This window comes from Dipodascopsis tothii, assembly GCF_038497935.1.
Source record: "Dipodascopsis tothii strain CBS 759.85 unplaced genomic scaffold V1510scaffold_24, whole genome shotgun sequence".
Classification (NCBI taxonomy): Eukaryota; Fungi; Ascomycota; class Lipomycetes; order Lipomycetales; family Lipomycetaceae; genus Neoaidaea; species Neoaidaea tothii.
In genome coordinates, this window is record NW_027118008.1 from 27,447 (window position 1) to 48,808 (window position 21,362).

The window sequence follows — 21,362 nt, forward strand, 5'->3', positions numbered from 1 at the left end:
TCTTGGCCGCGGCCGCGGCCGCAGCGGCCACGTCCGCCGTGGCCGCCACCACCACGCCGGCGACCGCCGCCGCGGCGTCCGTGGTGGCCACCAGCCGGCTGGCTCCGACGCCGGCCGCTGCCAGCGCCGCCAGCTGCGCGCCGTCCACGAACACCGTCTCGGCGCCCGCGTCCAGCAGCGCCACCAGCTCGTCCACGCCGAGCTCGGGCCCGGCCGCGATGCTCACCGCCGTCAGCCCGAACGTCTTGGCGACGATGTCCTTGGCCTGCTCGACCTCGGCCTTGGTCGACACCGCGATCACTGCTTGGCCGACCAGCGCCAGCCGCTCCAGCTCGCCCGCCTCAGCGAGCGAGTACGACGGCAGGAGAGGGAATGACATGCTGCTCGTGCTCTGAATTGACGAATTGTTGGAATTGTCGATAGTCGAGCGAGAAAATTTTGTTCACCAGGTTTTGACAATGCCCTACCAAAACGCTATGAGTCAGCTCCCAACGCCGGACAACGGTCAGGCCACGCCCGCGGGCCCGGGTAAAAGCCGCACGCCGTGCGGCTCGGGTCAGCCGCAGCCAGTGCGGCTCGGGGCTGCGTCGCCCGGGGCTGCGGGCGGCTGGCTGCGGGCTGGTTGCGGGCTGCGGGCTGGCTGCGGGCTGCGGGCTGGCTGCGGGCTGCGGGCTGGGGCTGCGGGCGCTCCGGAGCAGCACTGGCGCGGTTGCAGCTCGAGGAGCGCCCGAGTCGCCGCGGGTCGCCGGCGGTGACCGCGTCCGCGGCGGCTTCGTGGGGGCGGGTGGCTGGGCTGCGTGTTTGTGTAACCGCGCCGCACAGCGTGCGGCTCAAGCTGCCGCCGACGGGCAGCTGGACGGGCGGCGCCGGGGCCCGCCGGCACCTGGCGGCCACTAGCAGCAACTAGGGGCCGTCACAGGCGCATGGAGGCGTCGCACAGGGCGGGCTAGGCACGACGTCGGCGCAGCCCTCGCGCAGTCGTGGGCGCGCCGCACTCTGCGCGGCTCAGAATTACGTAATGCGCCGCACATCGTGCGGCTCAGGAACCCGCCCGCGCGCGTACAGACCGCCACAGGCCGTTGGCGGCCAGCCGTCGGCGCTGCCGAGCCCTCGCGGAGGTGCCGCGTGCCGGCGGAGGCTGGATGCGGTTCCGGTGGCAGATGGTGGCTGTGGGGTGGCGAGACGCAGCCCAGCGCCGGCTCGCAGACGCCGCCCAGGCGCCGGCTCGTAAACGCAGTGTGGCCGCAGGCGCGTGAGTGTATTGTGCTATCTGTGGGGCGTGGCTGCCCGGTGGCTGAGCGCAATGCGGGTTACATGCGGGTCATGCGGCGGCTGCGGGTGACGGGTGACGTGCGTCGGCGACGGCCGCGCCGGCCGCGCAGCAGGCCCCCGGCCGCGCCGGCCGCGCCAGCCGCGCTGCAGCGGCTACAGCGGCACGGCCGGCTCGCCGACGGCCGCCCGCCGCGACGCCGTCTTGGTCGTCGGCCGCGGCAGGTTGTCGAGGTCGGCCAGCGCAATCAGCGCGGGCGCGTACCAGCGGCCGTGGACCTCGGCCAGATCGATCGAGACCTCCTCCTCGGGCCGGTTGACCAGGCACCAATTGTGCGAGGCTGTTGCCAAGCGCGCCGGCGCCAGGCGGGGCTGCAGCGGCGCCACGCCCGGCGCAAAGATGTCGCCGGTGAGGGTCACGACGTCACCGCGGCACGAGATGCTCTCGACGAGCAGCACCTCGGCCCGCAGCGGCCCGCCGGGCGCAACCGGCTCGCTCTTGATGCGCACGGCGTCGCCGCGCCAGATCTTCTCGGGGCCGAACCACAGGCCGTTGTACTGCAGGCCGTCGGGCGTCTCGGCGGCGTCGCGGACGCGGTCAAAGACGCCCCAGGTGCCGGCGAGCGCGCGCGCCTGCGCGCCGGCCGCGCCGGCGCGCGCGGGCGGCGCGGCCAGCCACGGGCGCAGCTCGCGCTCGGCCAGCGCCGCCGGCCGCTGCCGGTCGAGCAGGTGGACCGCGTAGGCCGGCCGGCCGGCGCCCTCGTCCGCGCCCAGCTCGGCGTCCTCCTCCGGCCGGGCGGTGACCACCGCCGGCGTCCACGTGGCGTCTGCCGCCGGCACATGCGCCCACACGAGCTCGCCCTTGCGGAACCACGGCGCGCCCACGCGCAGGTCGACGCCGCGCTCCTCCTCTGCGACCAGCTGCCGCGCCAGCGCACGCACGTCGCCGCCCCGCAGGCTCGAGAACTGCGCCGCCAGGCGCGTGCGCACGCTCGCCGGCAGCGCCGCCGGCGCGCTGGTCGCGCCCGCGGCCGACCGGCCAGCCACGCCGTGGTAGCGCAGGTTCGGCACCCCGCACAGCGCGCACGCGCAGTTGGCGCTGTCGTGCGCGCGGTCCGCCATCAGCCACACCAGGTGCGGCACGAACTCGGCCGCGGACTGGAACCGCCGGCCGGAGGGGTGGCCGTACAGGCAGAGCTCGCGCAGCTCGCGGCGGTCCTGCGCCCGCCGCACGTGCTCAAACAGCCGGTACTGTCCCGGGAGCGCGCTCAGCGTCGCCGCGCGTCCTGCCGTCAGCTCCGCCGCGCCGCGCCGTACCGCCCACGTCCACCGCCTGCGCGGCCACGACGCCTTCGCCGAGCGCGCGCAGAAACTCGTCCGCGCGCGCGTCCGCCGCAAGCTCCTCAAAGTAGTTGACCGAGCCGTCGGCGCGGGTGCCCGCGCGCAGCATCTCGCCCGACGGCCACGTCGAGCTCTGCCCGTCGGACCAGTGCGCGACGACGACGACGTGCTCGTCCGGAGCCATGGCGGCGCGGAGCGCGCGCGCGCGCCAAGGGTAGGGGTCGCCGCACGGCGTGCGGCGCGGCGCCACCCGCGCCACGCGCGCCACGCGCCGCACCCCCTGCGGCGCGAGCCGCACCCCCTGCGGCGTCAGCCGCTCGACGTCATCGCGTCACCGGCCGCGCGGCCGCACCGCCACGCCGCCACAGCCCCGCCCGGTGTGCTGGCCGCGCCCGCGTCTGCGTCTCGGCGGCCGTGCAGGGCCACCGGCGCCTAGCCGCCGCCGGCCGCCCGGCACCAGGCCCAGCGCCGCAAGCGGCTCAGAGGCCCCGCCCGCCTGCCGCGGCACCCGCCGGGCCTTGGCGCGTGGTGCCGCGCAATCTAGCCCGCGCCAGCGACGCATGGGGGCACGCCAGCCGGGGCGCGCCGGCTAGGGCCGATGCCGCCGCGGGCGCCCTGCCGGGCCAGCCACAGCAGGCACTAGCGTCGCGTTAGCACACCGGCGGCGGCTGCGATCGCTCCGATCGGACAGCTCGATCCGTGCGGCCGCTGCGGGCGCGCCGCGGACGGCCGCCCGGCGCCGCCGCCGCTGGACACGCTCGCCGCCGCCGCCGCCGCCGCCGCCGCGCAGACGCACGCCGCGCCGCTTGCTCGAACCGTCCGGCCGGCGGCTGCGCCCGCGCGACCGGACCGCCGCACTAGCGCCAGCATCTAGCCGGCTGGCTGCTAGCTCCGCCGGCCGTGTTGGCGCGCCGGTGAAGTTACCGAGCTACGGTCTATCACAAGCCCGATAATTATCATCTATCAGAGCCCGCCGCTCCCTGGCGCTCGCATATATACGGCCGGCCCCCGTGGCCTCCTTTCTCCGCGATCCGGCACTCTCCATGGCGTCCCACGAACGGTCTTCGGCCGGCCGCGTGTCCGGCCGCCGGGCGTTCTCGGCCAATTCGTCGCGCAAGCTCAGCAAGCTCTACGGCCGCGCGGACGCGGTCTCGGCGCGGATCGAGGTCCAGCTGCCGCGCGCGCCCGCGCCGACCTACAAGCGCTACTCGGACTCGTTCGCGCACCCGGCGCCGTCACAGTTCCCGTCGACCGTGGTCGCGCCGCTCGAACTGCCGCAGTCGGCCCAGCTGCGCTCGTCCGCCATCAACGACTCGTTCACGCTGCACGAGCCCGTGGCCGCCTACCCGCCGCGCGCGCGCCACGACCGCCGCGGCTCCGACCCGGACCGCGCGGGGCCGCCGTCGCCGCGCCGCGTGCGCGCCAAGTGGCTGGAGTTCACCGTGTGGCTCAAAATCGGCCTGGTCCGCGCCCAGCGCCGCACTCTGCGCGCGCTCAAGTAGCGCGCCGTGTACATCTCTGCAGTCATCGCGACGCCGTCGCTTCTGGTGTTTTTGTTCTTGGGCATTCTTGGGTTTTGTTATGGTGTCTGGCAGTTTATTAGAATACATGCATCTGTCTACTCGACCGCGACCTTGACCCGGAGGGGCTGGGGCGCGGGCTTCTTGGGGACCCGCACGCGCAGGAGGCCGTGCTGGAGCGAGGCCGAAGCGCGCGCGGTGTCGGCGTCGCGGGGAAGCCGGAACGACCGCGCGAACTGGCCGACGGCCCGCTCGGCCGCCCAGAGACGGACGCCGGTGTCGGCGGCGGCGGTGGTGGCTCCGGCGGCAGCCACCGCGGTGCTCGGCTCGGCCCGATCCGCCTGCTGCCGCTGCGTGCGGCCCTCGACGCGCAGCTCGCGGTCGCCGACGAACTCGACGGTGAGCTGGTCGCGCTCGACCCCGGGCACCTCGCCCTCGAGCACGTAGTCCTTGGCGGACTCGCTCAAGTCGAACGCGGGCGTGTACCAGCCGGCCTTGGACGCCGGCGGACGGGTGCCGAGCGCCCACGCCATGTCGGCGGCCATGACGTCAAACAGAGATCGCTGGAGAGAAACCAAGTCGGATGTGAGAAGAGTCATTTGAACGGTGCTGCTGCCGTCGCGGGCCGTGCTGCGGCCTTTATCTGTCGCCGCGGCCGCGGCCGGTGGCGGCAGCCCGGGCGGCCCGCGGTCTGTTCCGTCGGCTGCGCGAACTTTCCAGAGCCCGGCGGCGGCGACGCGGCTGTTCTAGAACCGGCGCACGGGCCGCCTCACGTGAGCCGCGCCGCACGGAGTGCGGCTCACCGCGCACCCCGCCTTTTAGCCGGCGGCTAGCCGCCGTCCCGCGCTACGCCGCATGCGTCCCCGCGGCCGTGCGCGTTGCATATGCCGTACTATTATTACACCTCTAGATTACAGGGGCTACTCCGGGCCCGAGATCATGACCTTCACGCCCTTGCCGGCCATGACGGTCTTGAACGCCTCCTCGGCCTTCTCAAACGGCACGCGGTGCGTGATCAGCGGCTTCACGTCGACCTTGCCGGACGCAATCAGCTCAACGGCCAGGTTGTAGTCGCCCGGGCCGTAGCGGAAGCTGCCCTTCATGGTCAGCTCCTTCGCCGTGAACTCGGCGATCGGGAACATGATGTTCGGGTTGCCCATGCCGGCCTGCACGTACGTGCCGCCCTGCGCCAGCGTGTACATGGCCGTGTTGACCGACGCGGCCGCGCCCGAGGCGTCGATCGCGTACTGCGGCTTCAGCCCGGCCAGCGCGTGGATCTTGGCGGCCGAGTCCGCCGGCGAGTCCTCCTTGGACGGGATGAACGTGTGCGTCGCGCCCACCGTCTTGGCCAGCTCCAGCCGGGACTCGACCAGATCGACGGCGATGATGGTCGTCGAGCCGAACGCGCGCGCGACCGCGCAGCACAGCAGGCCGATCGGGCCCGCGCCGAACACGATCGTCGACGAGCCCGTGCCCATGTTGGCCAGCTTGGACACGTGCACGCCCACCGCCAGCGGCTCGACCAGCGCGCCCTCCTCGAGCGAGACGTGCTCGGGCAGCTTCACGCAGAAGTCCTCCGGCAGGATGTAGTACTTGCACAGCGTGCCGTCGTACGGCGGCGTCGCCGCGAACTTCATGTCCGCGCACAGGTTGTACTTGCCGGCCTTGCAGAAGCCGCAGTACCGGCAGGGCACGCCCGGCTCCATCGCCACCCGGTCGCCGACCGCCAGCCCCGTCACGTCCGCGCCGACCTCGACCACTATGCCCGACGACTCGTGGCCCAGCACCATCGGCGCGCGCACCACAAAGCTGCCGATCGCGCCATGCGTGTAGTAGTGCACGTCCGATCCGCAGATGCCAGTCTTCTTGACCTCGATCTTGACGTCCCGGCCGTGCTTGATCTCCGGCACCGGCCGCTCCTCGAACTTCACCTCGTTGATCTTCTGAAGCACAAATGAAGGGTTCTGCCGTCAGCCGCTGCCGCGCGCGCCACCTACCGCCATGGTCATGTTTGCTGCTGCTCGCTTCCGGGGCAATTGACGCTTTTATAGCCTGCCTGGAAAAATGGCTCCGTCCACAAAAACTCAGTCCTTGTTCACGGGACCGACTAAATGCCGGGGTCAATCACTCGCACCCGGCGGGGATACGCGGCGGGTGTCAACGCTCCTTGCGCCTTCCCAAAATGGGCCTCCCGGCCGCCGCGCTTGACATAAACACGCATCAGACCAATGCTGCCACCGCCGACGAGAAGAAAAGTTACCCATTTAGTCCACCGTCCCGAGCGACGGCCGCAGGGCGTGGCCCCGATCGGGCAGCCGCGTCGAAGGTCCGGAGACCGTGTTGCAGCGGCTGCGCGCCTCGACGCGCCGCTAGCCCCATTTGCCCGCTCTGAAGATTATCCGAGCCCACCGTGACGGCATCGGAACCACCGGGCCGGGTCGGCGCTGCGGGGCCGGCGCGCGCGGGCTCTGGTTGGCTGCCGCCGTGCTGGCTCTACGCGGTGCGCAGTCGGGGCGCCTGCTTGACTGGATCCAAGGGAGCGGACCGGGGGCCAACGGCCGCCGCGCCTCGGCCGGGGCCCGGACGCGCCCGCTTGATGCTACCTGTCCGATTATGGAAGCGGGGCCGGCGCGGGGCGACCGTGGGAGGACGCCGCGCCCCGCGGGGCAGCTCCGCCAGCCTGGCCAAAAGAGCCGCCCCGGTATTAGCCGCGGATGCGCGGAATTAGCCAAAATTGATCGTCACGTGAAACTCCGTGTCCCGGCACACGGCCGTTTGCGCCCTAACCGTCTCGTCGTCCGCGCCACGGCTTATCACAACGGCCGTCCCAGCCTCCACTCCACGGCACACCGGTACCATGAGCATGCGCCGCGGGGTCGGCCTCGCCGCCTTTGACAACCACCAAAAGACCGCGCAGCAGTACACCGATCTCGGCTCGTCGTTCCTGCAGTCACACATTGCCCAGCTGTCCGAACAGCTGGTCACGTTCCAGAAAGCGCTCAAGAAGTTTGCCGAGAGCCATGCCGACGAGATCCGATCGGACTCGGTGTTCCGGTCCGAGTTCGTGCGCATGTGCTCGGCCATCGGCGTCGATCCCTTAGCCTCGTCCTCCAACAAGCGCGGCTCGTTCTGGACCGAGCTCCTCGGCGGCGACGTCAATGACTTCTACTTCGAGCTTGCCGTCAAGATCATAGAGATCTGCCGCAGCACCCGCGACGAGAACGGCGGTCTGATCCTGGTCTACGACGTCCGCCGTCGCATCAACTCGTCGCGTCGCGGCAACCACCAGCAGGAGGTCTCTGAAGAGGACATTGTGCGCGCGGTCAAGACGCTGGCGCCCTTGGGCGAGGGCTTTGGCATCGTCACTCTCGGCCACAAGGACTTTATCCGGTCGGTGCCGCGCGAGCTCAACATGGACCAGACCGTGGCCATCGAAGCCACCCAAGCGCTCGGCTACGTGTCCGTTCCGATCCTGCGCGACAACATGGGCTGGGAACAGGCCCGGTGCCTGGCCGTGCTGGACGACCTCGTGGCAGCCGGTCTGCTGTGGGTCGACAGCCAGGTGTCGCCGAAAGAGTACTGGACGCCGTCGTGGATCAAATAGACGCGCGCGCCGCGCGCCGTGCGGCGCGTGGCTGTGGCTGCGTGGCTCGCGCGGCCGCCTGCATGCGACGCTAGCGCGCTGGCCCGCCGCACGGCGTGCGGCGCCTAGCGTGCGGACACGTGCCGGCACGTTCCGGAAGCCGCACGCTGTGCGGCTCATTATTGTCACTCGCGAATCTACCCGTCGCCAATCTGCTTTCCGTCACACCCACCCCCCGCCCGTGTCGTCTCCTCTCGCACGCGCGCATACGCACACCCGTGCGACCCCGACGCCGAGTCACACCGGCACACCGTAGCGCGTAGCACGGCCGCAGCGAGCCGCATATTCTGCGGCTCGTTCTTGGCGTCCCACCTATCACGCCCAGGCGGCCACGCGCTGTCACCCACTCCGTTCGCCCATGGCCGTCGGAACGGTCGGTTCGACCGGTCTGACAGCCGCAGCCAAGACGTCCGCCCGCCCCTCAGGAGTTCGCCCACCCACCAAACAACGTGAAGCACGCCGTGTTTAGCCAAACCAATAGCCTTGCCGTCCTCGGTATCCTTCGTACCCGTCTAACCGTGTTTGCGATGCAACCCGCCCGGGTGGTACCGGTACCTGCAGCGCCCAGCAGGCACAGCATCACTAGTGTGTCGGCATCCTGCACCCCTGGCTCGCCTGCGTACTGCGCTCTGCTGCGCACACGGCTGCGCGTGCAACACCGCACGAAACCGGCTGGGCTGCTGCAGTTCCCCCCCGGCCAACGCCCGCAGCGTGCAGGTTCAGCCGTGCTCGCCGCCGTTGCTGCCCACTTCCGCGCTTGGGCAGTGTTATACCTGCTTGACGCGGCGTGCGCTCAGGAATGTCTCAGTAATTACCGCCACCAATTTCCGCTGTTTCAAATTTAAGCTTTCTGTGCCTGGACTATGCATTCCAGGAACGTTCCGAACTATTGGACTATCTCGTTGGCGCGTCAACACCGCGTGGGTCACCCGGCCCGCTCCACGCGTCTCCTCCCCGGTACCTGCGCGGCCGCGTGCTGGCGTCCATGCGCCCCCTGGCTACCGGCACCGCCCGGCACCACGACCCGGTGGCCGACATGGCGCTCCACCTCCATTCTACAAGGCGCCACGCGCCCACCTTGCTTCTTTGATAATACTGTTATTGAATGCAACCAACACCTAATCATACCAATATACAAAAGACAGACCGACATGAAACTACATCTCATACCAAGGACAAAATCATGGTAACATTTACAGGTCGGCGAGTGCGCGACATGAACGAGCGGATATGCAGGTCGCGAAAGCGATCCGAGAACAAGCAGAGACAAAAAAGAGTGTAACGATGCAGAGCATCCAGTTAGTTAAAGACAACTTCGTGCGTGCGGGGGTAGGTCCCGTCGCTGTCCTGGTACGAGTAGGACAGCATCAGACGCTGGCCGGCAATGTGACCGTCGCGCTGGAAGTAGATGGGCGTGGCCAGGCCGCCGTAGTTGTAGCCCTTGGGGCCCTTGTCGCTCTTGTAGAGAACCTTGTTGTTCGTGTCCCACGGGCCGACCGGGGTGTCTGCAAAGAGAATGCGGAAGGTCGAGTCGATCCAGTTGTTGAAGAAGACGAGACAGTACTGGTTGTGGTATTGGGAAAAGAAGAACGCGCCCGAGGAGAAGGGCATGGTGCCTTGGATGACCGCAGCCGACCGGCGGCGCGCCGACGGGTGGGTGATGGTGCTCGACCAGGTGCCGGTGGAGGCGTCGTAGTACTGCCAGGTGGACTGGTCCTTGATGGACGTCAGCGGCGCGCGCGCCACGTGGACGTCGTAGCGGCTCGAGTAGATCGTGTCGAGGCCGTAGAGGTACGCGTAGCCGTCGATGACGATGTTGCCAAACGCGCCGTACTCGTACACGGTGTTGTCGAGGTAGAGCTGCTTCGGGCGCTCGACCGAGAGCCGGTTGGCGGCCTCGTCGAGGGTGTAGTAGGCCTGGGTGACGCCGATGGTCGAGTACTCGTTCGCGGCCGTGTACTTGACGACCTGCCAGAAGTGTGCGGCTTCTGTCCGGCTGACCTCGACGCAGTTGGTGTAGGTCCAGATGGCGTAGCGCGACGTCTGCGAGTTGCGCACGACGTACTCGCTCGCGGTGAACGGGATGGCCGGGAAGACGCCGGTGGACTTGTTGACGGTGACGTCCGTCAGCCAGCCGAGGTGGTTGAACGAGTTGGCCACGGCCAGCGAGTTGCTCGCAAAGCCGGCAAACGAGCCGTCGGCCGCGTAGGCCTCGGTGTCGTCGAAGAACCAGAACGTGCGGTTGCCGAGCGTGCACGAGCCGCCGCCATCGCGGTAGATCGACCACGGGTTGGACCAGTCCGTCAGCCGGCCCCAGTCCAGGGCCGAGCCGATGCCGGCCGCCAGGTTCTCGCCCGGGCCCTGGGAAAAGCCCGGGCTGGTCTTGGTGAAGGAGTTGACAATGCTTGGCAGCGGGTAAGACGTCGACGCGGTCTCACTGGCAATGTCTCGCCGGGCGAGCATGTGTTCGTGCTCGTGCGCATGCACGCCGCCGACCGCGGCCAGCGCGGCCACGCCGGCTACCAGCATCTCGAGCTTGCAGAACATGGTAACTAGAGAGTGTAAAGGAATGTAGATAGGCTGCTGCCAAAGTTGGACGTTTGATCTCTGAGTGGTGTCCGAACTGACGTCCGCCCGGCCTTATATATCTGCCCCAGTCTTCTTGACAGGCCGCGACGGCTGGCGCCGGCTTGCCCCTCGGTGCTACCGCCTCGGGCGGTCGTCTCAGATCTGTCGCGCTAGTGGCCGCTAACCGACCCAGAGTCCGTGCAATTTGCACCGGCCGCCGCATCTGCCTAGCTGCAAGGGGGAGCATGCTCTAGTCGTCCATTCGAACGCACGCCCACCGCCCTCGCTGCTGCCGATCTGCTGCCCATGCCGGACCGAGCGGGCTGGCCTCCCTGCGATCGCCGCCCTGGCTGTCACAGCCTGCAGAGGTGAGACCGCCCGTGTGACGTCGCGGTGCCGGGGCAGCCTGCCCCAGCCTGCTGCCGGACTGCAAATCTAGACGCGTCCAAATAGAGTTCCACATAAGGTTTGCCCTGGCTACTGTGAGGTACGATCCCATCTCCGGTACCTGTACCACTACACTGGTATTCGTACCCGCGACTACCGGTACCCCATGCACAAATTTGCGCGCTGCGCGCAATCTGACGCTCATTTGTATCAAGGATACCTGCACCTCCCCACCTTGCCGCATTGGGTGTTTTCACTGCGACACTGGATTTAATTGAACAGGACTCAGTTCGGCCTAGCGCAGGTCTCGCGGGCACTTGCCGAACCCATGATCATGTCTCGCCCACGCCGCCGCCAGGCGCCGACGCTGGTGCCGGCCGCTGCTCTGGCCACGCACGCCGGGACAGCGGCTGCGCGGCTGGCTGCCCTGGCCAGCCGGGCACCGGACCCCGCCGAGCTGCTCGGTTGGCTCGGCCGGAGCTGGTCCTGCCCCTGCATATATTGCAGCTTATTAGATCGCGTCTCACCAGAGTATACTATGGTGGCCAGCCGCGCTAAAAGTTTCATACGCGGCTAGTGGTGCCCGGGCTGCATGCGTGCCACCGCGGTGGTTACAGTTTCGTCCGTTCCAAGCTAACTTTCGGACTTGAAGCAGCCGGCGATCGAACACTTTACAATTGCAAAGCCGATCGTGCTAGATATCGCTCAGGCCGCTGTCAGGCGCGACAGCCCGCCAACATGTGCACGGCCGTGAGGGCTAGCCGCCGACGGTCCGGCCATGACCGTGCCGATCAGCCGACCGAACGCCGGCGCGGTCTAATCGGCTCGCGCGGGCCAAACCCCGTGATCGGCGCATCGAGTCCTGCGGCCGCAATCTCCCGCAGTCCTGGTCAGACTAGTGGCGCACGTTTCAGGCCGTACAGGCAAGTCCGCCTGGTGCTGCGTTCCATGCGGTTGGCAACGGCCGCTATGTACGTGTGAAACAACCAGCGACCCCGGTCATTAAACGTGCGTCCGTCCCGTGAGCCGCACGCAGCGGCCGGACGCGGAGCTCCGGGGCCGCCAGGCACGCCCGCCAAACTCGCAGGAACATATAGCTGGGCCGGCCGCCGCGCGACTCGCGGCACGCCTCGCGCACCACAGAGGGTCCCACCGCCGCTCTGGACGGTCCCGCTCGCGGCCGAGGCTCTGGCCACCCCCCGACGCTCGCGTACGGGCTACACTTGCCGGCCGTACCGCTACCGTACCTCGCCGATCGCCGGCGGTACAGCTGACGTACGGCCTGCTCGGCCTTATCTTCCGCTCTCGGCCACGATTGCCCTCGCCCGACCAGCAGAGCCGCGTGCTAGTCGGTGTCACCGCCCGGGATCAGACGACGCCGCCTCGCTTAGGCCCGATCTAGCTGCCCGCCGTTTCCGTGCTCTCACTCGACCGCAGCCACCTCGGTCGCGACTGCCCCTGAGCCGCACGTGCCAGTGCCTGCCTGCCGGCTGCCGCAGCTGACCGGCAGGAACCACAGGCACGGCGGAGCTTGCCGGCCGGCCGGTCCATCGTGTCGCCGACCCGTCGGCCGCGGCGACTGCAGGTTGGCGAATTCGGGTCGTTTAAACGCCACTAGGGCATGACAGCGGCCTAACCATCCGCCGGTCGGCTGTCGTCTACGCACCGCGGCCTTTGCGCCGACTGACAGTTGTGGACTGCCAGCCCAAAGCAGCATTGCGCCTACTGCTGTCGCCACCGCGTCGCCGGCGGCCATCCTGGCCTGCTGACCTGCTCCCGCGCCGGCTGAGACGCGTCACGGACGCCCGCGCCGGCGGTGCTGGCCTTGAACCGCGCGAATTGGATCACCGTTGGCACTAGCCTCTTCCGGGCTGTGACGGGCAATAAATGCAGACGTATGCGGCTAGCAGGCTGTAAATCGCATACGGCTGCATAAAGCTGCGCCAAAGTGCATATCACACTCCGCACGGCCCAGTCGCCAACGGTCGGCAAGTCTCTGTTCTTGCAAACCTTCCTAGCGGATGGCCAAACTAGGTTTGCCTCTCGCTCGGCGTGAGCTTAGTGGAACCACACCACCGCTACACCGCACCACAGACCGGGTTAGCAGTAAGATACGCAGCACACGGGCGAACCGGAGCGGTTCGCGGAGGCTAGGCGCCCGGCTTTTGCTACGCCGTACGCAGCCACCTCGTTAGCACCGTTTGGCAAACGAATGGCTTTGGCGCCATGCGACGGCGTGGTCTCGCTAGCTCTCGACAGCCAGTAGGCGAGGTTGGTCCAAGTCTCGGAAATTTACGGCCGGTCTATGCTTGACACGACTACGAACGCGCGGTCGTGAGCGCGGACGGTGGCGTCGCGCACCGCCGCCGCTTACCAGGAATGTTCGCGGCAGTGCGGTTGCGCTAACCCTCGCGAAAAGCTTGGTGGGCCGTGTCTTTGACTGAGCCCTGTCGCAGACCAATGCAATTGTGAATCACTGCCTCAGACCGCGACTGTACCGTGTACCTTGACGTCAGCCTCCGTGCCGCAGCTCGGGCCCACGTCATGGGCGCCGAAACTCGGTGGAGACGGCAAGGCGAGAGACGATCTCTCGTCAGATTACGTAGATGGTCACCAGACTGCGACGCTCGCCACATGCCGCCGACCAAACATGCAGTCTGGTTCGTATGCGTAGCTCGCCGTAGCTCAACAATTTAGTGCGGTCTGGCCACCAGGTAGCGCGCATGGTCCGCCTTGTCGTGGTCAAGACAGATGCCCAAATTTTGCGGTCTCGCTTGCGCTGGCTGTAATTACAAGTTCCGGCAGTCAGAAGAGCCAGCCCTGGCTGTGTTGAGCTGTGGGAGCTTTCTGTGATATGGTGCTGGCTGTTGTGGTTTGGCTACGAGCGGTGCGCGGTGAGTCGAAAAGTTGTACTTAAGCAAGGCAGGTTCCGGCTGCAATTTCAGCAATTTACTGCCGTTCCTGCCGTGGCCCTACACCACTCTGGCGGTGCACCGACGGCCTTGCTACGCGGCCGGCTGTTTGTCGCACCGCCTGTCAAAGGACGGGGCGCGCTGGCTCGGGCTACCGTGTTTGGGGGGCTGTTGAGGGTTGTGGAGCGGTTGCCGCACTCGAGCCGCACGCTTCAGAACGTACTCAGCCGCGCGTTATGAGCCGCACCCGAGCCGCGCTCACTATGTCAATCTGACAGCTTCCGAAGACCAGCACGGACGCCAAGGGCACCAGTCTGCTGCCAGGCGTGGCCTGGGCTCCGACCGTGGCCGTGGCTAGTTGTTGCTTTGCCCGACCATCACGGCTTCCTTATCCACCGTCCCAGCCATCTCGACCTCACAACCCCTTGACAAAACAATGCCACCAAGGGGCCGTCCACCACCCATTGTCCACGAACACGCTCCGCCGGACCCCACAATGCATCCGCCGAGAGTACGGTCTCCATCTGGACCGATGCCCCAGCTAGTTCTGCTAGCCTGATGCCCTGCAGGTCGCACAGCTCGTAGGCCAGCTCGGCCCACTCTTGCATCTGTGACCTGCCGCGCTTCATGAGCCGCAAAACTAGGCCACGGCTCCGCCTGAGACTCGCGGTGCATGCTGACATGCTGACCTCATCGTCCGAGCGCGACGGGAGGCTGAGTCGTACCGTAGATTTGGCCCTGATCCGCCAACCCGGATCGCCAAGCACAAGCTTTAATTTATTTCAGGACTAGCCGAAGACGGAGCGTTGCCTACTTCATCCAAACAACACGCCCCCTCTGATGACCCTCTGCAGCAACAAACAGTAGCGCAACGGCCACGGCTGAGATTCTGAGAACAGCACCCTCAGAGTGTGCGATCGAGTGCGCTACAGAACTGCAAATGGCAGCAGAACGACCAGGAAGTGCCAAGCGTGAGTCCGGCGGCGAGCCGCCGAGCACGCGTCGCGAGCCAAGCCCGCAGCGCGCTCCCGCCCGTGCCGAGATGCCCAAACCAGAAGACCACGTTCCTGGAGCCGCGCTGCCTCAGCGATCTGTGGAGGACGAGTCCGAGTACCGGGAGGACCGGTCGTACGGCCCGGGCTACGGCCAGGGCCAGCAACAGTACGCCTACGGCAACAATCAGTCACGATACGACGGGAGTCCTGCCGAACAGTACGCTCAGCAGGTACCAATGCCCGAGCCCCACTCCGTCCAGGGTGGCTATGGGCAGTCGCAAGGCCAGAGCGGATACAGCCAACCGCAGGGCCAGGGTGGCTACGGTCAGCCGCAGGGCCAGGGCGGCTATGGCAGCCAAGGGCCGGTGCAGGGATCGCCTGGCTACGCTGGCAATGGCCAGGGCAGTCAGCCGCCCGGGTCGTACGGCAGTCCCGGAAGGCCTGGACCTGGACCTGGACCTGGTGGGCCTGGCGGACCTGGAGGACCCGGTCCGCAGTACGGACAGGTGCCAGGTCCTGGTAGACCAGGTCCCGCACCGGGGTACGGCCAAGGTCCAGGTCCCGGTCCCGGTCCCGGTCCCGGCCCGGGTTATGGGTACGGTCAGGGTCCCGGTCCTGGTCCAGGATCAAGTCCAGGACCTGGACCTGGACCTGGGTACAACCAAGGTCCTGGACCTGGGTATAGCCAAGGTCCAGGTCCAGGCAGGCCCAGTCCCGGTTCTCAGTACGGTCAGGGTGGTCCTTACAACCAAGGATCGCCAGGTCCTGGACCTGGACAGCAGTACGCACAGCGACCTCCGCAGCAGGGTGGACCCGGATCACAGTACCAGGGTGGCCAGTACGGCGCCGGACGGCCACAAATGCCGCCAGAGTCGCAACAGATGCAGCCTGGTCCTCAGCCAATGTCTCCTGGTCCCCAACAGATGCCTAACGGTCCACTGCGTATGCCTTCCCTAGGTCCGAGTCCGCAAGCACAGTCGGGTCCGCCTGCTGGACCTCAGCGAGTGAACTCATGGCCGCAGCGCCCGCCCGGTCCCCAACAAATGTCCAGTGGACCACAGTACCGTCCGGGACCCGGTCCGGGACCCGGTCCGGGAGGTCAGTACGCCCAGGGCTCACCATACGGCTCTCCGCAACCTGGGTCACCGCAGAACCCGGGATCACCCCAATTTCCGCAGGGACCCCAGTACGCCCAAAACGGACCCCAGTACAATCAGGGCGGGCCCCAATATAATCAGGGCAGGCCTCAGTACAATCAGGGCGGACCCGAGTATCAGGGCAGCCAACAGTACAGCCAGAACGGTCCGCAGTACTCGCAGAGCGGTCCACAGGGTGGGCAGGTTCGTCCGCAATATAATCAAAACGGACCTCAGTACAACCAGAGGCCTCAGGGCGGACCCCAAGGACCCCAGTATCAAAGCGGTCCCCAGTATGGACCTCAAAACGGACCCGGTCCGCAGTATAGTCAGGGTGGGGGGTCATACAATCAAGCAGGACCTCATTACCAGGGCGGACCCCAGAGTGGTCAGGCTGGGCCCCAAACTGGCCAGACCAGACCACTGTACGCCCAAAACGGACCTCAGTACAGCCAAAACGGACCTCGCTACAACCAGGCCGGGTATGGCCAGGGCGGTCCTCAAAGTGAGTCCCGCCAGGCAGTTGAGTCGAAATCTCCGACCGCAGCACTCCAGTACAACTCGGTCCCACAGAGCGCGAGCTACAGAGCTCCAGACAGCCAGGCTTCTCTCAGCTCGCCTGTGTACAGCCCCCCGCTGAATCAGGGACCGTCACCCGGTCCCAGCAGTCCTGTTCCGCCGTTCGAACCGCCGGTTGTGCATGCCGACTCGAAGCCTCACTATGGACGCGATCCGGCTCCGGCGCCGGCGCCTACGACCTACCAGACTGTTCCTGTCCCTGTCGCGTACGTCGTAGCCGAGTCCGGTGGTCATCACTCGCACCATTCGCACCATTCGTCTCACCATACGTCGTCGGGGCCGTCCACAGATCACAAGGCCGCTGACCACAAGGCCCACCATAGCCACTCGACTTCGCACACCACAGCCAGCCACCACAGCAAGACTCACGGCTCACACGCTCGGCACTCTCGCAGCTCGTCGAGCTCGTCGAGCTCGTCGTCGAGTTCGTCCGACTCGGATTCGTCCGACGATGAGCTACCGGCGTACGAACGCGCCACGTCGACCGAAAAAGAAGTCGCAGCGACGCTGGCCATGCGAACGCTCAGCTCGCTGGCAGCCTCGCCGCTGCCGAGCTACCACACGCGGCTGCGCTCGCCGATAGCGATTGCGCAGATCTACAAAGGCCGCGGGGTGCCGTTCCAGCGGCTGTTCTCGCCCGAGCTCGACCGCGTCGGCGTCACCGAAAAGCAGTTCATCGAGTTTCTGGACGCGCTCAACACGGTGTCGGTGACGTCGCCGCCGCACGCGTTGGGCATGGTCGAGGTGCGCCGGGGCGCGCCGCTACCGGGCAGCAGCCGCGGCGACCTGTTTTTGCAGCGGGTCAACCAGAACTTCTTCGCCCCGCGCAGGCTGCGGGTCCAGATCCTGACGACCGACGCTGTCCGCTGGTGCCTCGGCCTGTCCAGCGCGACGCCTCTCGTGGCGCCCGTGCGCGCGGACCTGCCCGTGGACCAGCAGCCGGCGTTCTTGGACCGGCTCCGCCACGGCATGAGCGCGTACTGCTCGGCCACGGTGCAGACGGTGCAGCAGCGCAAGCACGAGCTAGACGCGCGCAGCACGACCGTCGCCCGCGACGTGCAGAAGCTCGAGAACAAGCTGCTCAAGAAGAGCCAGAAGATCCTGGCCAAGTACAACAAGGATGTGTACAAGTACGGCAAGCACGACAAGCCCAGGAAGATCAAGAAGACCAGCGAGGACAAGTTTGCGGACGCGCTGCTGTGGCTCTTTGTGGACACTCTGCCGTCGCGCTCACACTAGTCTAGAATACACGGATGTACGATAGTCTCGGCGCGATCCGGAGCCTGGACCACCTCGGCTCGGTCGCGCCGGCCGCTGCGTTCTCTAATCGCACGGCGCTCCGTAAACGCGCGTCGTGGGACGTCGTCCGCGCTCGCGCGTAGACGATAATGGCAGTGCCGGGGCTACGGTGCCGGGGCCGCCCGACCGTAGCGCGCGACTGATCGGCTCGGATTGAACGTCGGCTGTGACTCAGACGCCCGTTATCGCGGGCGGCCAGGGCTGAGTCGGCTACCGCCAAGCCTGTAGTGCCCGCGATTCGACAGCTGCCGGTCCGCAGTGTCCAGACGCTCGCTTGAACCCGCGTTGACCCGAGGTGCCTGCGCTACTGAGGGTCGGTGCGTCGCGCTTGGACCGGCCCAGGCGCGTCTCCTCGGGCGGCGGACCACAGGTGGCCGCGGCCAGGCGCGACGGCCGCGCTTGAGGCGCGGCGGCCGGCACGCCGCCCCGGCGCACACACCCTGGCCTTCCGCCGCAAAGCCAGACCTGCAGAGCACGATCTCCCAGCCTCCTGGGTCGCAGCGATCCGCTAGCCTCATCGGGCGAGCAGATCGCGCGTCACACCGCCTCAGCCGCGCAGACAGCGCGACGCCGCCGGGACCGCTGCGCTGGTCCGCCCGCGCCGCTGGTGCGCCGGTGCGCCAGCGCGCCGGCAGCGGCTATCCAGGCGCGGCAGCTACCCCGCAGGCCGTACGCGCTGCGGGGCCCCCATGGACGCGCCCCCCACGGCGTGGGCGGGGCGCGTCACAGCACATCACGTGCGCCAGATCCCACCACGCAAAACACCGCCTATAATCGCTATGCCCTGGTCAAAATCAAAATGCACCATGTCGGAGAAATAGGGCTAGGGCGCGGAGTGCAGTTGTTACCCGGACTCCGGTATCGGCCGCGCCGCGCCGCCCGTCCGACGCCCGATATCGGGCCTGGCCCGCTATCGGCCGCAGTCATCGGTCCGCCTTGGCCTGCAGTAGCGCCGCGCCGCATCGGACCCCGATAGTCGCGCAAGGACCGCGACCCGCCGCTTCTAGGGCGCGTTCGGAGGATCCTACGAAAATCGGCCGGCTGCGCGCAGGAGCGGTGCCGTCCCGCTGCGCAGCGACGCGCACGTCGCGGCCGCTCGTCTGCCTGCGACGCGCCGTCTACGACCGGCTGCCAGAGGCGCACACGGCCGGAGCCGCCGTGTTGGACAGCGGAGCCGTCCGGATTTAGAGTTTCGGTAAAGCGTGCCGTGCTCCCACATCCCAGCGAACGTCAGAAGAGTAATACTACGTACGACAGCGGAACACCGAGACAGCGCGTGTGGCCGGTGGCGGCTTAATCCGCATTGAAACCACCGTGATTGGAGCCAGCGCTAGTCGCGCACCCGACTCTATTCCCAGAGTCATCGCAACGCCAGCCCGAGTATAAGACCGAGCACGAATCCGACCCGGAGCCCCATACACTGCGATCTGCGCCCTCCTGACCTGTTCGAAGCATAGGCCGCCGAAAGGTCCGCTCCAGACACGGTCACTCTCTGATGGCTACTGCAATTGTTGCGCCCACGAGCGCGGGCCCTACTGGTCATGTCGATACCGTGGCCGACCCTGTTGCGGGCGGCACGGCCGTGACCGCGGCCGAGACGGCCACGGTCGATCTCGAGAAAGGTGTGGACGACGCCGCGTCGGTCGCGACCGACGTATCGGCGGACGTCGCCAAGCCCGCCACGCCGTACGTGCCGCGCGGGTTCCTGCATCAGCTGTGCTTGATCCCGGAACGCGAGGACCCGTACACATACTCGCCGCTGGTCAAGCAGTTTCTGGTCTTTATCTTCGCCATCGCCGGCATGGTGCCGTCCATGGGCAGCGCCGTCTTCTACCCGGCGGTGGACGACATCGCGGCCGACTTCAACTCGTCAAAGACGGTGATCAACGTGAGTCAGCGGAAGCACGGGCGCTAACAGACAGCTGTCGATCGGCTTCTACATGCTCGCCCTGGGCACGTTCCCGCTCTGGTGGGCGCACTTCAGCGAGGCCAACGGCCGCCGCGTGGTCTACATCGTCTCGTTCGCGCTGTTTGTCGGTATGTGCCTGCCAAGACCCGACTAACGACAGCGTTCAACATCGGCTGCGCTCTGTCGACCGGCGTCGCCGAGCTGGTGGTCTTCCGCGTGCTGACGGGCGGCGCGGCCGCGTCGTCGCAGACCATGGGCGCCAGCGCCATCGGCGACATCTACCAGCCCAACCAGCGCGGTCGGGCCACGGGCTGTAAGTTGAGCCGCCGGCTGCAGCGCTGACGCCAGACTTCTACATCGGTCCCCTCTGCGGTCCGCTCTTTGCGGTAAGTGCCCGACTCGGCCATGCTGACCGCAGCCCATCGTCAGCGGCATCCTGACGAACGCGTTCGGCTGGCAAAGCACGCAATACTTCCTCGTCGGCGTGGGCGGGCTCGTGCTCGCCCTGCTCGTGCTCGCCCTGCCCGAGACGCACCACGCCAAGGTCACGCCGGCGCCCGTGCTGCCGTCGGTCGGCGACAAGATCTGCTACTACACCAAGCTCTCGCTCTACACGTTCTTCCGCCCGTTCAAGAACTTCAAGCTGATCCTGTTTCCGCCGTTTGCGTTTGCCATCATGTACAACGCGTTCGGGTTCGGCTGCACGTACTGGCTCAACAACTCGATCACGTACCTCTACCAGAGCCCGCCCTACAACTACTCGTCGCTCATCGTGGGCCTGCTCTACATCCCGTGCGCGCTCGGGTACCTCTTTGGGTCCATCTTCGGCGGCCGCTGGAGCGACCGCATCATCAAGCGCGCGACCGCGCGCAACAACGGCGTGTTCGTGCCCGAGCACCGGCTGTCCAACAACCTCGTCGTGTCGGGCGTGGTCATGACGACGTCGCTGCTGTTCTTTGGCTGGACCGCGTGGGCCCACCTGTTCTGGTTTGTGCCGGTAAGTGGCCTGTGGCCGGGCATGCTAACGCCAGCTCATTGGCACGTTCACGAACGGCTTTGGCGGCCTGATTGTGTTTGGCGCGACGCTCACGTACCTCGTGGACTCGATGCCCGAGGAGCGCAGCGCGGCCGTCACCGTCAACACGTTCATTCGGTGCGTGTTCGCCGCCATCGGCTGCTTTACGACCGTGCCGCTGGTCGACAGCGTGGGCATGGGCGCGCTCTTCACGGCGCTCTGCATCATTTTGTTCGCATTCATTCCGCTGCAGCTGTACGTCAAGAAGCACGGCGAACGCTGGCGGGCCGAGTTTCAGGAGAAACAGCAGCGCGAGGCCGCCGCCCGAGAGGTGCAGGCGGCCGCTCCGGCTGCGACGGAGAAAAAGTAGACGACGATAGCATTAATGAATTTGGTCTGAGCACACGCGGACGCCTGCCGGATGGCGCGGCCGGACGCGCAGACTGCCTGGCTGCTGCCGCAAGCACGCAGCGCGCGCAACCGGGCCAGTCGACAGCAGTCGTGTCGGGCCGGCGAGCGGTCGCTAGCCGGGGCAGATGCGAGAACAGCGCTAGGCAGAATCATGCGCTAGCGTTGACACTATGAACGCGCTTGCTGCAGATCATACTGGCCTAGCCGCAACAGGAACTGCGCGGCCGGAACTTGCGTCCGGGTCACCGGCGTTGTGGTGTTCTACTCCTGTGACCAGCCGCGAAGGGGTAGGCAGTGTCTCCCAGCCGCGCAGCGGGGCGCCCGGCCAGGTGTCTCGGAGCAGTCCGGACAGCCACCACTATCGGCTGCGTGTTTGGA

General features: G+C 67.2%; 7 protein-coding genes across 7 annotated transcripts; 3 read left to right on the forward strand and 4 right to left on the reverse strand.

The window, feature by feature from the left end:
• Window positions 1-1,425: 1,425 nt before the first annotated feature.
• V1510DRAFT_431220 (uncharacterized protein) lies at window positions 1,426-2,794 on the reverse strand (the record flags this gene model as incomplete). Its single annotated transcript, XM_066935424.1, has 2 exons — window positions 1,426-2,555; window positions 2,587-2,794. The coding sequence occupies 2 exons, from the start codon at window positions 2,792-2,794 to the stop codon at window positions 1,426-1,428; spliced, it is 1,338 nt and encodes a 445-aa protein (XP_066787786.1).
• Window positions 2,795-4,044: 1,250 nt separating this feature from the next.
• V1510DRAFT_419920 (HSP20-like chaperone) lies at window positions 4,045-4,838 on the reverse strand. The gene has a single exon (XM_066934375.1). The coding sequence runs from the start codon at window positions 4,727-4,729 to the stop codon at window positions 4,229-4,231; it is 501 nt and encodes a 166-aa protein (XP_066787787.1). The 5' UTR covers window positions 4,730-4,838; the 3' UTR covers window positions 4,045-4,228.
• Window positions 4,839-4,933: 95 nt separating this feature from the next.
• Window positions 4,934-6,207, reverse strand: V1510DRAFT_419921 (chaperonin 10-like protein). Its single transcript, XM_066934376.1, has 2 exons — window positions 6,128-6,207; window positions 4,934-6,094 (listed from the first exon to the last, which is right to left on the reverse strand). Exons 1-2 carry the CDS (start codon window positions 6,137-6,139, stop codon window positions 5,051-5,053), a joined length of 1,056 nt encoding a protein of 351 aa, XP_066787788.1. The 5' UTR covers window positions 6,140-6,207; the 3' UTR covers window positions 4,934-5,050.
• A 653-nt stretch (window positions 6,208-6,860) lies between these two features.
• Window positions 6,861-7,780, forward strand: V1510DRAFT_419924 (EAP30/Vps36 family-domain-containing protein). The gene has a single exon (XM_066934377.1). It carries the CDS (start codon window positions 6,988-6,990, stop codon window positions 7,732-7,734), a length of 747 nt encoding a protein of 248 aa, XP_066787789.1. The 5' UTR covers window positions 6,861-6,987; the 3' UTR covers window positions 7,735-7,780.
• Window positions 7,781-9,072: 1,292 nt separating this feature from the next.
• On the reverse strand, window positions 9,073-10,320 carry V1510DRAFT_404127 (uncharacterized protein; the record flags this gene model as incomplete). The annotated part of the gene is made up of 1 exon (XM_066932212.1): window positions 9,073-10,320. One exon carries the CDS (start codon window positions 10,318-10,320, stop codon window positions 9,073-9,075), a length of 1,248 nt encoding a protein of 415 aa, XP_066787790.1.
• Window positions 10,321-14,481: 4,161 nt separating this feature from the next.
• On the forward strand, window positions 14,482-17,613 carry V1510DRAFT_419932 (uncharacterized protein). Its single transcript, XM_066934378.1, has one exon. It carries the CDS (start codon window positions 14,581-14,583, stop codon window positions 17,587-17,589), a length of 3,009 nt encoding a protein of 1,002 aa, XP_066787791.1. The 5' UTR covers window positions 14,482-14,580; the 3' UTR covers window positions 17,590-17,613.
• A 1,274-nt stretch (window positions 17,614-18,887) lies between these two features.
• Window positions 18,888-20,979, forward strand: V1510DRAFT_419933 (major facilitator superfamily domain-containing protein). Its single transcript, XM_066934379.1, has 6 exons — window positions 18,888-19,537; window positions 19,572-19,686; window positions 19,719-19,871; window positions 19,907-19,944; window positions 19,977-20,555; window positions 20,590-20,979. The coding sequence occupies exons 1-6, from the start codon at window positions 19,145-19,147 to the stop codon at window positions 20,941-20,943; spliced, it is 1,632 nt and encodes a 543-aa protein (XP_066787792.1). The 5' UTR covers window positions 18,888-19,144; the 3' UTR covers window positions 20,944-20,979.
• Window positions 20,980-21,362: the final 383 nt, after the last annotated feature.

What these genes read in the sequence shown, in the direction of transcription:
- V1510DRAFT_419920 (XM_066934375.1), bottom strand. Translation starts at nt 4,729, where the DNA reads ATGACTCTTCTCACATCCGACTTGGTTTCTCTCCAGCGATCTCTGTTT.
- V1510DRAFT_419924 (XM_066934377.1), top strand. Translation starts at nt 6,988, where the DNA reads ATGAGCATGCGCCGCGGGGTCGGCCTCGCCGCCTTTGACAACCACCAA.
- V1510DRAFT_419932 (XM_066934378.1), top strand. Translation starts at nt 14,581, where the DNA reads ATGGCAGCAGAACGACCAGGAAGTGCCAAGCGTGAGTCCGGCGGCGAG.
- V1510DRAFT_419933 (XM_066934379.1), top strand. Translation starts at nt 19,145, where the DNA reads ATGGCTACTGCAATTGTTGCGCCCACGAGCGCGGGCCCTACTGGTCAT. An exon ending in CTCGTTCGCGCTGTTTGTCG is followed by an intron (nt 19,687 to 19,718) that starts GTATGTGCCTGC and finishes GACTAACGACAG; the next exon opens with CGTTCAACATCGGCTGCGCT. An exon ending in GCGCGGTCGGGCCACGGGCT is followed by an intron (nt 19,872 to 19,906) that starts GTAAGTTGAGCC and finishes CGCTGACGCCAG; the next exon opens with ACTTCTACATCGGTCCCCTC.